This window comes from Podarcis muralis, chromosome 2, assembly GCF_964188315.1.
Source record: "Podarcis muralis chromosome 2, rPodMur119.hap1.1, whole genome shotgun sequence".
Lineage (NCBI taxonomy): Eukaryota > Metazoa > Chordata > Lepidosauria > Squamata > Lacertidae > Podarcis > Podarcis muralis.
Window position 1 is genome coordinate 15,925,349 of NC_135656.1, and position 12,699 is coordinate 15,938,047.

General features: G+C 41.8%; 2 protein-coding genes across 5 annotated transcripts in view; one reads left to right on the forward strand and one right to left on the reverse strand.

Annotated features, from left to right (window-relative positions):
* DIP2B (disco interacting protein 2 homolog B) overlaps positions 1-12,699 on the forward strand; it is a 184,910-nt gene that overhangs the window by 43,026 nt on the left and 129,185 nt on the right. The window lies entirely within an intron of this gene.
* LOC114587003 (zinc finger BED domain-containing protein 4-like) lies at positions 3,593-6,677 on the reverse strand. Its single transcript, XM_028710888.2, has 2 exons — positions 6,228-6,677; positions 3,593-6,068 (listed from the first exon to the last, which is right to left on the reverse strand). Exons 1-2 carry the CDS (start codon positions 6,462-6,464, stop codon positions 4,239-4,241), a joined length of 2,067 nt encoding a protein of 688 aa, XP_028566721.2. The 5' UTR covers positions 6,465-6,677; the 3' UTR covers positions 3,593-4,238.

Genomic DNA, 12,699 nt, shown 5'->3' on the forward strand with positions numbered 1-12,699 from the left:
GCCTGCCAACCTAGCAGTTCGAAAGCACCCCCGGGTGCAAGTAGATAAATAGGGACCGCTTACTAGCGGGAAGGTAAACGGCGTTTCCGTGTGCGGCTCTGGCTCGCCAGAGTAGCTTTGTCACGCTGACCACATGACCCGGAAGTGTCTCCGGACAGCGCTGGCTCCCGGCCTCTAGAGTGAGATGAGCGCACAACCCTAGAGTCTGTCAAGACTGGCCCGTACGGGCAGGAGTACCTTTACCTTTACCTTATGCATTATTCAGTGCAATTTTTATTGTGGGTAATATCTCTGCATATTCTCATAGGCCAGATTGTCATTGTGTGCTAAATATGCTAGGATTAAACAAAGCAAAGAGAGTGGCAAGTTCTTAGTTGAACTCCGAAATGGTGATATAATTAATGAGTGCTTGGGAGCTCCAAGTCACAGAACCATTCATTGCTGCATGGGCCTTTGTACGGGTATAAAAGTTACTATTCCAACAATCTTAATCTAAATATTTAAGATAAGACACACAAGGTAGGCTTGTACTGAGGGGAATAGCAAAGCAGTTCTCATCTACCTGAAGCCAATGAACTTTAAAAATTGATAAACAGCCTCAGATATCAGCAAATAGCAGTAGAATCCTGATGGAAAAGGTACTGTTCTTCAGATGCTGATTTATTTCAGTAGTGCAACTCTGTACATGCAAGTGGGGTGACGTCCAGTTGTTGGCCTTGTTAGGAGCATTAGGGTCATATAACTCATAGCCAGTAGTGGAAACAACATGTGTACATGGAACATGAGATCATAGCCTTGGCTGGGTTGGAATGGGCAATATAGGAATTTAATTTTCAGCTGTTGCAACTGAACCTCTCTCTCCCCCCCCCCCCAGCCCAAATTATAATGTGGGCTTTTTACAGTTACTGGGAGAGAACAATGGTCACAGAAAGGATTCAGCAGGTGTGATGTTCTCAGTCCAATTCATTGTTTGGCACACTTGGATTTTTGAGATTTGCTAGACTCTTGTTGGTCTTTGAAAGCATTACGAGTAGGGTGACTTTTGTGATTCATTATACTATCCCCATCACACATTGATTGCAACAAAAAGAGAGAGTCATATTGTAGCGGGAGATAGGTGTTCACCCATCTGAGTGATGATGAGGATTGTAAAGAACAAGGCAGACCTGCAAGAAAACGTCACAGTATAGCATGCTGATGTTCAGGATTCCAGTTGTTTCATTCCATTCCTTCACATACTGTTTTCCATCCATTGCCCACCCTCCGGTTGGGCTGTTTTGGGGCCCCGCTTAGATTCCCCCCCCAATATATTCTTTGTTCTTCTCCAAGCCTGCTGATGCCTTCCTCTTGTTCGCGTGAGTGGTGCAGGAGCCTCTCTCTGGGCTGATAACTGGCTGCAGTGTGCAGCTGCTTCCTAGCTCTCATCTAGGACAGTGTCAGGCTATAGTAATAGATCAGAGGCTGGCATCAGGAGGATTGTGGGTGGACATGAGCAAAACTTTACAAAACAAGATGGAGTCGCTGTGGAAACAGAGCATTCTAAGCTAATGGGGGTACGCTCTGGATGGCGGAGAGAGAAAGAGAACTTGCCTATTGGGTGCCAGAAAGAGCCTATTTCTCAACACCACCATTCATTTGCCAGGGAGATCAGATGGCAGCCTAGATAGAGGGATTCTCAGGCAGGCATACAGGGCAGAAAGCCTTGTGAGGAAGTCTGGGGTCTTAGTCCTGTCTGCTTAGACTATGCAATCAAAGAAAATCAAGGGAATACTAAATACTTACGCCCGGTACAGCTCAGTTTTCTGTATCTAACCTCCTTTCCTGTGCCCATCTCTCCATTTCTCAGTTTGTCTACCATTTCCTTCCTCGCTTCTTCCCTCCTCACTGCTTTCCTTTGGACCACATCAGTGAGATCAAGGGTGGGGTTCTTGTTGTCTGGGCAGCCCAGGGCCTCCATACACACTGCTCAGGCTTGTGCCCCAGGGAAGTCACTTTGGGACTGCAAACGCAGCAGTTTGTCTTCAGTCCCTGAGGCACACTTCATTGTCTCTCGAGACACACAGATGTCAGCAACAAAAACCATTAGATAGCCAAGCACCATTCTCAATGTAGGCACCTTATTTTCTTGTACCTCAATTTAAAATAATCCGCTGTGCTTTATACTTGCTCATACTTTACACTTGCTCACCTTAGCATTTCTGTGACGCTACACTTTCAGTAAAGAAAAGAGATATTTCACTTACAGTACATGGAAGAGTGAAGACCTTGCATGTTTAGAGCTGAGTCGCTTTTCATGACTCGGTGTGTGGGTTTACGTTAGTGTGTAGATTTACCTGCAAAGGATAACCTTAAACATTTTAAAATCCATTTGCATATATACAGCACCTTGTTTCTCTTTCCTCTTAATCGTTCTGTGTTCTGATTAGGAATGTGATGCTCTTCCCGAAAGCCTTTTGTTTCAATTACTTTCAGCCTGGCTGTTTTCAACTATTCTTATTTTCATGATGAGACAGTGTCATTGTTAATTGGGGTAGAGTCGATAGAACCAGTTCAATAATATATTGGCGATGTACACTTTTTTGAATAAGTCGCATTAAACTCCATGGGGTTTTAACTTCTAAGTAGACATGCATAATAATGTTCTATATGAGCCACAGCTAGCATAATATAGACTGGGAAACTGTTGTACAAAACACTCAAGATCAGCTTTTATATTAAGATGGATTTTACTGTTCATGTGACTTTGGCAACACTTAGTAGTATCTTGGTCTCAATTACTTCTTACCCTTTGTTTTCATTTACTCCATTATTGATGTTCCTTTTCAGTAATTATTTCTTCAAAAATTTCTTCAATAATCTTTCAAAGCATTGAGGTTTTTATTTTTTAAAACTGTTTCAGATCTCGTTGTCTGTTCCTGCACACTGCGTCTTTGTGATAAGATTCCCTTGTACTGGCTCAAAGCATTAAAAAAGAACAAGATGGTCAATGTCCTCATAGTTTACTGTCAGGCTATTATTTTGCATTTATTACTTGACATGGGTGTTAGGATCAGCAATGAAGACAGTGGTGTGGGTTTTACAGAAAAAATTGAATCAGAATTTCCTCCGTGACACTTAATACTTTGGCATCTGATCTACCATATGGTCTCAAGATGACTTTATAATATACAATTATAAAAACAGATATAGTAGTTGAAATGATAAAAAAGATAAAACCATTTTAGCCAGAACACGACAGTTTAAATTAAGTAAAAGTGGTGGGACCCACAGAATAGAATACCTTAAGAATCCAAGGCCAGTGTAAACAGGTGTATCATACAAAGAAAGCTATACAAAGAAGATGCTAGATGCACCTCTGTCCGAAGGAAGTCCCTCAATTTAGAGGCTGCCACATAGGAAGCCCTCTCCCAAGCCATCATTCCTTGCACTTCTGATTGTGGAACTATGAAGAGAGCTGCTTCTGCTGATCCTAATTTTTAAAAAGTAGGGATGGTGGTCATCTTTTAGATACTTGGGGCCTCAGTCCTGCTGGGCTTTAAACATGAATGTGAGCACCTTAAATTGGGTTCTGGAAACAAACTGCCAGCCGGTGTTAGAGTTCTGTTTATTTTATTTAAAATTTATAAATTGCACTTTCATATAAAACATCACAAGGCAATATACAGGCTAAAAGAACCACAATATTACAGTAAAAACATAAAACGCATCAGTAAGAGCTGGGTGGAGTACAGTGGTCAAGTCATCTCTGTCCAATGCGAGCCATAGCTAGGTAACCAGGTGTAGCTTAAAATAAGCACCTTTTGCCATTGAGGTTACCCGAGTCTCCAGAAATAACGTTGGATCTAGGAGCAATCCAAAGCTACAGGTGTGTCTTTTCCAGGAAAGTGAGAGCCCATCAGGAACAAGCTGTTTCCACACCTCATGGACTCCAGAAATCAGAAAACATTACACTTCTCTTTTCAGAATTAAATGTTTTATGAACAACTCAAATGATTTTCCAATATTTACTTAGGAAAAAATATTTAATACAGACTATTTATTTGTATATCTAAAAATCCAAAGCTTTACCTGGAAATTATTTTGATTAGGGTACTTGTAAATATTTTTAGACATCAAGAACTAAAAAGTATTGACTTCCCTTACATTGTTTAAATTTGAAGGAGGAAATCATGAATGTAGAGAAAACTGTTCCACCGAGAGCTGTGCATGATAGGTCACTGTAGTCCTTCGATCTACTTTCATTGAGGGGATCCTTCAGTTTCACTGTCTGTAGAGGCACTCTCACTTCTTGTGAATTCCACTCCAAATGGAGGTGAATCTGACTCAGAACTTGTTGAGCCACGTTCTCTTTCACCGAACAATGATTTCATCTGCAACGAGTCTATAGGCAATTTATCACACTTCATCCTGTTCACTAGTTGCGCTTGTAACTGGTTCTCCTGCTGCAGCAAGAGAGAAACAGAAACAAGCTTAGCAGTGCGTTCATTTGTCAGTCTGTTCCTCTTCTTTGTCTTGATTGCGTCAAAAGTTCTCCATTTCCGTTCACAGGAAGTGGCTGTTGGTGGAATGCTGAAGATCCTTACAGCAATCCTGGACAATTGCCGGGTGTTACAATATCCCTTCCACCATGTGAGGGGAGAAACAGCCTCAGATGCCCGCCAAACAATGTCTTGGCTCCAAAGTTTCTCTTTCGCACGATATTCAGCAATGTCTGCCATCACAGCTCTTTCATTAATGTTAGGGATGTTCTTAGCTAGTTCCATAATTATATCAAGAGCAGTGGCTATATCAGATTCTGATAAATGTTGTCCACAGTGCTGGGGGTCCAGTAGATTTGCTGCCAGATGAACTGGATGGGAGCATATCTCAGATACTTTAGTAAATCCTTGCTTTATTACTTCCGCCTCTTCTTTAGAGAGAGGCGAAGAAGGCAAAAGCTGAATTAGATTTTCATTCAGCTTTCTGAACATCTCTGGAATATATGAAAGGATTGGTGCATCTTCAAGCTTCTTAGTAGCCTCTGAAATTGGTAGTAGCAAATTGTATGCATCTTGAACTTTAACCCAAAACACGTCATCAAGAATCTGCTTACGAATGTTCTGAGGAATAATCTGGGATACCGTTTCTTCTGTTGAAGCGTGCTGCAAACAGTTCATTGTATGCAACAGGCTCTCTAAACACTTGATAGCTGAGCTCCATCTAGTTTCTGATGGCAATAGAAGGGCATTTTCCTTCCCCTGCTTCTCTTTCTGTAATTTCTTCAGTGCCTGATTAGCTATTGGGTGATTGTTGAATACCTTCACAATTGCTTTGCCGGCTGCCAATATTGTTTTCATCGTACTGGCACTTAAGATATCTTTTGCCAGAAGGTTCAACCCGTGAGCAGAACAGACAAATACTATTAAGTGTGGGTACGTTGACTTTAATATTTCCCCTGCGCCTCTCATGCTACTCGTATTGTCGGTTACAAGGGCTTGTACCCTGGGTGGACCTGCACTCTCAATCTCTTCACCCAGTATGTTGGCTATGTATTCACCAGTATGATGAGAAGGTTTGGTAGCAATTGCTTTGAGGAATATTGCTTCAGGTGTTGCAAACATAATGCTGAGAAGAGAATTTCCTTGTGTATCAGTCCATCTCTTTGGCATGAGTGTCAGCGATTCTGCTCGGCTGATCCTTTGAGCTACCATTGTTTGAACTCTGTTGTACTCTCTGTCTAAAAGAGGGTGTGCTAAGCGATAATGGGATGGCAATTTATATGATGGGCGAATCAGCTTGTAAAGATCCTTCCAGTATTGATTTTCAACTATGGAAAGAGACGTGCTACTTGCAAATATAGCTCGAGCTAACGTCTCGTCTGCTCTTTCCTGATCTTCCTTTGACATTTTGTCCACAAAGTTTGCTAAAAAATCTGATTGTCTTGAGTGGCTACCTACAGATGGCATCTCTTGTGTCACTGACCTTGCAAAGGATGGTCCTGCTGCTTCTCCCTTCCCCAGAGCTGGCAGCTCAACACTTTCAGTTTTCATGTTTGGCAAATTCGCTGTTTCACTTGAGTTACCCAGTTCCTGGAACAAAGGGGAGGGGAGAGAAGGATTTTTTTTAGCCTACTCTAAATCTAGAGCTCTCTTGTCAACTTTACAGTAAAGCACTTTCTGGTTTTAAGAAATAATTTGCTAGAGATACAAGTCTGCATTGCTGTTAAGTATATTAGTTCGTTTACTTACAATTAATTCCTGAAGTAGACTTTTCCCAGATGTTGTTCCAGCACTTAACTGCAGTAGCTTCTTGTATGAGGATTGTATTCTTTCCGGACAATTCTTGCATATTGTCAGATGCCTCTTCATCCTGGTTGCATTATTCGCATATGTCTGGCCACAGTATTTACACTGACCAACTCTCTTCCTTCCTTCAATGATTTCTATATAGTGGTGCCACACACCAGTTTTTTTCTGGTTAGGCATGGTGATTAATTCAGAATACAGTCCAAAAGCACACAGTATCCTCTCAAAAACTGAACTGATTTTGATACAAAAGGCTTCCAGTCTCTCTCTAGCTCCTAATGAGAAATGAGACACTGCTCTGTGTGTTTAGCAGTGATGTGGAGCGGAAAATTTTCTGTAATGGAAAATTTTCGTAGCTGTTCTCTTTTTTTCCTCTCTCTCTCTCTCCTCTGAAAATTTTCCATTCCCATACCTCGGTGAAAGCTAAACTCTGGAGTGGATTAGTGAACAGTGCTATGTCATGTAGATCTCTTGGCTAAGATTAGCATATTAATAGTTTCCAGCGCTTTTCTTTAAATGTAAACAATGTAAGGGAAGTGGCATGCTTCTGACCTTCATATTTTAAGACATTACAAGTTGTTTAATGACAATGACCAAGTAAAGCTTTGGTTTGTTTTTGTTTTTATACAACTCATTTACAGTGATTCTGTTTGCCCCAGCTTCATGTAAGTAAATTTTTCAGTTCAATACTTTAGGCTCCTGAGGGAAAAATTGAACTATTTCCACAGCATATAAAACATGCTAATTAATATCTTGAACAATTTAGGGCATCGGGAACAGTTCAGGTTTTTTTTTGGGGGGGGAGGGGTTGCACAAAAAAACACCTCTGATTTATTCTTGCACCTGTTTGCATTCATTTTCAGTACTTGCAGTATCATCAGCCATTTACAAAACTTAATAAATGGATTTTTTACTACCTTTAATTAATGAGTGCAGGTGGCAATTGTAATCCAGTGCTGGTTCTGCTGCATTCTGTTTCTTCAACACTTAATTCCAAATTTGGGTCCATGAGAACTCAGTGTCCAGAGGTTAACTGGCCCTCTTACCTCTTGTTGTGGCCCCCTTAGCTAGTATGTCTAAATCCCTACAGAAGAGCCAAGAATTAATTAAAACTCAGGGGAATCAGGGTAGTACTTGTGAATTTCATCTACTGGTTTCCTACCTAGCTTTTTCACTTGGACTGCAACTGCTGCTGGGGGAAAAAATAGACAACTGTTGCAAGTCAGGGTAAAGCCAATCCTCCACAGCTTTCCGAATATGTTAATAGAGTTTAATGAGTGGTTTGATCCTAATCTTTATCAGTTAGAGCTCAATACAGTTCTGTTTTGACATTGACATGTGGTAGATACTTATCAACGTATTTGAATGGCTTGTTGCAGATGATACAGCCTGTTATAAAGTCCCTGGCTAGGTTTCATAACCAAATTGAATATCCTTTTTACAGACACACTTGCAGTAACCTTTCACGCACTCATTTTTCATGGAACCGTTAGATGATAATACTTGACACCCCTTGATTTATTTCATTTACTGAAAATGGGTATGGGACTCGGAACTGGGATTCAAACTTGAAATCGAGAATCGTGTCCCAAACAGCACACCAAATGCCATTCTGGTTCTTCAGCCAGAGATGTAGTGTTACAATATTTTTGTTGCGTTAAAAACAGGCGAGAGTTGGGCTGTTATCTGAACTTGAAAGATAGAATTGTGTCCTGAATGTATGTATCAAATTTCAGCCTGATATGAATGTGAAACAGGCAAGCTAAATCAAAGGCTTCCCTTGGCTTAGCCAATAATTGGGTTGTAAAGAACCAGGAAGTCTTCAAGCTTGGTTCTCTGTTGCTAAGGAAAATGATCTACCTGCCAGCCTGCCTACCTGTTTTCACCAGTTGTGGAAATAAAATGGGACAGTCCTTCTTCATGCTGCCTTTAGGTATTTTCAAGGAAAACTAGAATGAAAACCTTGCACTGGTGTCTCATATGGTGTGGCTTTCCAACAAGTGAGGATCCTTTGGCCCTCAAGATGTTGCTGGACTGCTTTCCCCATAATCCCTGACCACTGACCATGCTTGCTGAGACTGACAGAAGATGTAGTCCAACAACATTTGGAGTCACAGTTTTCCATACCTGCGCTATAGGATCCTGGGTAGTGGCAGTGGGCTGTTGTTGAAAGAGAGGTTGAAAATCTCAGACATGCACATTTGAAGCACCTTGGGTGGTTTAAATTTGTGCTGTGATAAATGATGCTTATTTTTCAAGCTGGTCTGTCATCTAAACAAAAAGAGCCAGTCCTTAGATTTTGAGTTTCTCATCTTATACATTCTCTCATACTATACATCTTAGAAATTTTATCCATCAGTTTTCTGTGCTTCCAGGGATGTCCTGCATATCTAGACTCCAGAACCCAATCTGTTGTTTTGTTTCCTTATAATGTGTTGTTACCTGTGTATCACAAATTTCCTTTTAGGGGCTCTCGCTACAGATGTGAGGTTCTCTCATTTTAACTTCCCAATAACTCTGGGTTTACATGTCACTTTTTAAAAATACCCAATCCTAAACTTTAGCCAGTGGACCATACTGGTGCAGTCCTGATCATACCATGTATAGTATGTTTCTGTTGTGTACGCAGTGTTACAAAACAACATGAGTGTGTCAGACACAGTGGTGTATATGAGGAGCAGCTCAAGGTGTGCTTTAAGGAAAAATAAATGGCTAGGCTTTCCTGTATTCTTTGTGCAAGAGCTTGATCCATCAAGACTTCTTGCAGAACTTGTTTGTCATAAAAGGAACTTACTCTAACTTCCATGACCCTTTTTCTGATGATATAGTTGAGGACCCAGCCTGCTGTTCCTTTTCCTGTGCCCCCATGTCCATAGGACTACATCGGTTGTGTCCAAACTTTTTTCAAAGAGGGCCAGATTTGATGAAGTGAAGGGCCGTGAGGGCCGACCAAAGGGCCAACCAAAATTGTTAGCTTTTGGGGGGATTCAAGTTGTTAAGCTTTTTTAAAAGGATTTTACCCCCAGGAAATAAACTGCCACAGGGGCCAGATTAAATTGACCGGTGCGCCAGATTAGGCCCCCAAAACGGACTTTGGACATGCCTGGAGGGATTACTTGTAATTGTTTCTCCCTGAGGTCTCACTGAATTGAAACTAGGCATCTTTCAGGGTTGTATCCCAGGCTTGGCTTAAGCCCTGGAGTCTCTTCTGTTGGTCTGCCACAGTGAAGTTGGTACTCTGGTTTCCATATAGTTCTGTTGGGAAATAATCACTTGAGCCTTGAGGGAAGGAACAGTGACCAAGAGGCCAAAGCAGTCCAAGCTTCTGCCAAAAGGCCTGAATATCCACACCTGTGGCTTGCCTCGCCCAGTTGAACCACCACAATATTTACCACACTGTGTCTCAAACAGAGCCCAGGAGTTAATGAGGTACATGTGCCTAGAACTATGAAAAGCAGCATCTGAACTAGAAGGCGAAGGACTATGTAGCACAGAGCATCTGAAAATGTCATTTGCATATACTTATGATTTCTGGGTTGCATTCAAGAGGCAGTGCATGAGTGCAGTGGACTTCCACTTGTGCAGTTAGACTTGGCTTTCCTCTTCTCCCTTCTCTAACCCCTTCTCTGGACTCTCAAAATCTTCTCTGGAGTAGATTTTGGAGGCACAGTGGAAGCTGCTGGGGAAAAAGAGGAAGGTGAAGTCTGGTTGCATAAGCAAACTTTCCTTGTGCAATGTTGGATTATGCCCTAAGAAATTGCCTTTATATATTTCTGAGAAATAACTGCAATGCAAAGGGGAAGTTGGAAGTGTATACGTTCTGTCCCTTCTGACTCTTAGAGGGAAGCTCTGAATAAAGATTTATAAGAAAACTCTTGTTCCATAACTGCCTTGGGTCTCCTAGAGATGTTAATTTGCATAAGACATAACTTTGAGACTAAAATGTGCCTATTTATCTTTGGTTCTATACATTTTAGTACTTTGCTAAAGTAATAAAGCATGCTTGGGGGCATTGTATAATTGAGCTGAATGTTGCGTTTATTGGGATTGTTAAAACCAGCCCAGATCCAGATTCTGTTAGTTTAGACAATGGGTTAAGAGGAAGATAAATTAACATATCACTGAAGCCCAGTGATAAGAGGTTCATCTGAGCAGTTCCAGTAAAGCAGTATGCAATGCTAAGTGTTAAAAGTTGCATTTCCAGATCTAGTCCTTTGTTTGATTTTGCAGGGAATGCTAAAACCTCTCATTGTTTTCAGTTCTGCATTTGCTCTGATGCTTGCATCATTGTGTCTTGTAATGCAGGGTGGGGTGTTATTTGCTTGCCACAATTCAAGGTGGAATCAAAGAAGTGCAGTAATTTATACTGAATAGTAATGCTGCTTTGTGTATTGTTTTAGTTCAGTAGCTGTGCCAGGTTTGCCTGATGAAATCAAGGGGTTAGAAAAGGAAGAGCCCACAAACATATGTCTTTTGGGGGCTCACAATATCTCCCTTGAGGGTGGGGGGCGGTTGTGTCTGTTTTCACTTTGGAACCCCCAACACCACCAAATTGTCTTAAAGGTAAAGGTAAAGGGACCCCTGACCATTAGGTCCAGTCGTGGCCAACTCTGGGGTTGCAGCGCTCATCTCACTTTATTGGCCGAGGGAGCCGGCGTACAGCTTCCAGGTCATGTGGCCAGCATGACTAAGCCGCTTCTGGCAGCGCACGGAAACACAGTTTACCTTCCCGCTGGAGCGGTACCTATTTATCTACTTGCACTTTGACGTGTTTTCGAACTGCTAGGTTGGCAGGAGCTGGGACCGAGCAATGGGAGCTCACCCCGTCGCGGGGATTCGAACCGCCAACCTTCTGATCGGCAAGTCCTAGGCTCTGTGGTTTAACCCACAGTGCCACCCGCGTCCCTACCAAATTGCCCTACTGAATGTTTATTCAATTTATTTTATTTATACTGTTCCTGGGACCCAAAAGAATAGATCTTCAACTTATGCCATCTTTCCTATTCCCTGCTTTCCTCTTCACCAAAGGAACTGGTGAACAGCTTACAATTAGATTGATCCACAGTTGTTTACCCATAGAATGTCTTCTGGTGGTAGGAAGCTAGAAACCTTTCAGAAAGGTGAGAGGACTGAGACAAAAGTATATTCCTAAATGTTCCACAATATGGGGGGTGGGGGTGGACGGTACAGTACAGTTCAGGGCTTGGTGGCTGCATAGCAAAGATGTCTTCTATTGCTGTTCACAGCTTTTTGACAATGTGGATGTGTTAATGAGAGCGAATGAAAATAAATCCTCAGATGCACTGTTTCTAGAGATACAGTGGGGCAGGGGACAGCTGTTGCGATGAAGAATACTGCCACATTCAGCATACAGCTTGAAGTGAAACCAGATGGCCCTCTCTTTGGCATATTAAAAGGGCATGCTGATTTTGTTTGTGAAGCTGCAATTTATTTAGAGTATTCTGTTAAAGTCTCTTTCAAGCAGCAGTTAAAACTTGTCTCTGCAGCAGATCCAAGATACTAATGCCTTGCCTTGCAGCAGTGGTGGGCAATTTGTTCTCTGCCAATGGGCATATCCCAAATTGGATAGCTAGGGTTGCCTTGATTTTAGTTGCTTCCAAGTGGCATAATTTTGCATAATGTTTTAATGAACTGGCACATGCAGAATGACTATTATCTGGTATCAAACAGTACTTTTTTGGGCAAGATCTGTGAACATGTGGTGGTGGCACAACTCCAGGGATTCTGGGATGAAACTGACTATCCTAGATTCCTTTTAGCCTGGCTTTCAGTCTAGTTTCAATACTGAAACTGCCCTGGTTGCCTTAGGGAATGGCTTTCAGCGGAAAATGGTTGGGGGAGTACAACCCCGACGGTTCTCCTGGTCTGCTCAGCAGCATTTGATACCATTGAACATTGTATCTGTCTGGGCTGCCATGTGGAGCTGGCCATTAAGGTTGTGATATTGAACTACCTCTGGTCAGTTTTGCAAGATATAACCTAGAAGGTGGTACTGGGGACTTATCGTCTTCCCAGTGTCTCATGACCTATGGGGTTTCACAAGTTTTCATCTTGTCCCCAATGTTGTTCAACATCTTTTTGAAACCACTAGAAGAAGTGATCTGGAAATTTGACCCACAGTATTATCAATATGTTTGTACTATCCATCTCTATCTCTCTTATATGATCCTAGGAAGACAGTGGAAATATTGGACCCTTGATTATCTGCTGTGAAGGATTGGATTGGGCTATTAGCCGAAACTTGATCGAGACAAGATGTACTACTGATGGTTGATAGACCTTCTGATTAGGGTTTAGGGTTACAGCCTGTCTTGGATACAGTTGCACTCTCCATAAAAGATCAGGTTTGTAGTTTGTTGGTGCTCCATGACCTGTTGAATATGCAGGAGGTGTT

Bases quoted from the DNA above. Each gene is read 5' to 3' on its own strand.
- LOC114587003 (XM_028710888.2), bottom strand. From the start codon at position 6,464: ATGCCTAACCAGAAAAAAACTGGTGTGTGGCACCACTATATAGAAATC. The intron at 6,069-6,227 runs GTAAGTAAACGA...CCTTTGTTCCAG, and splicing joins GTCTACTTCAGGAATTAATT to GAACTGGGTAACTCAAGTGA.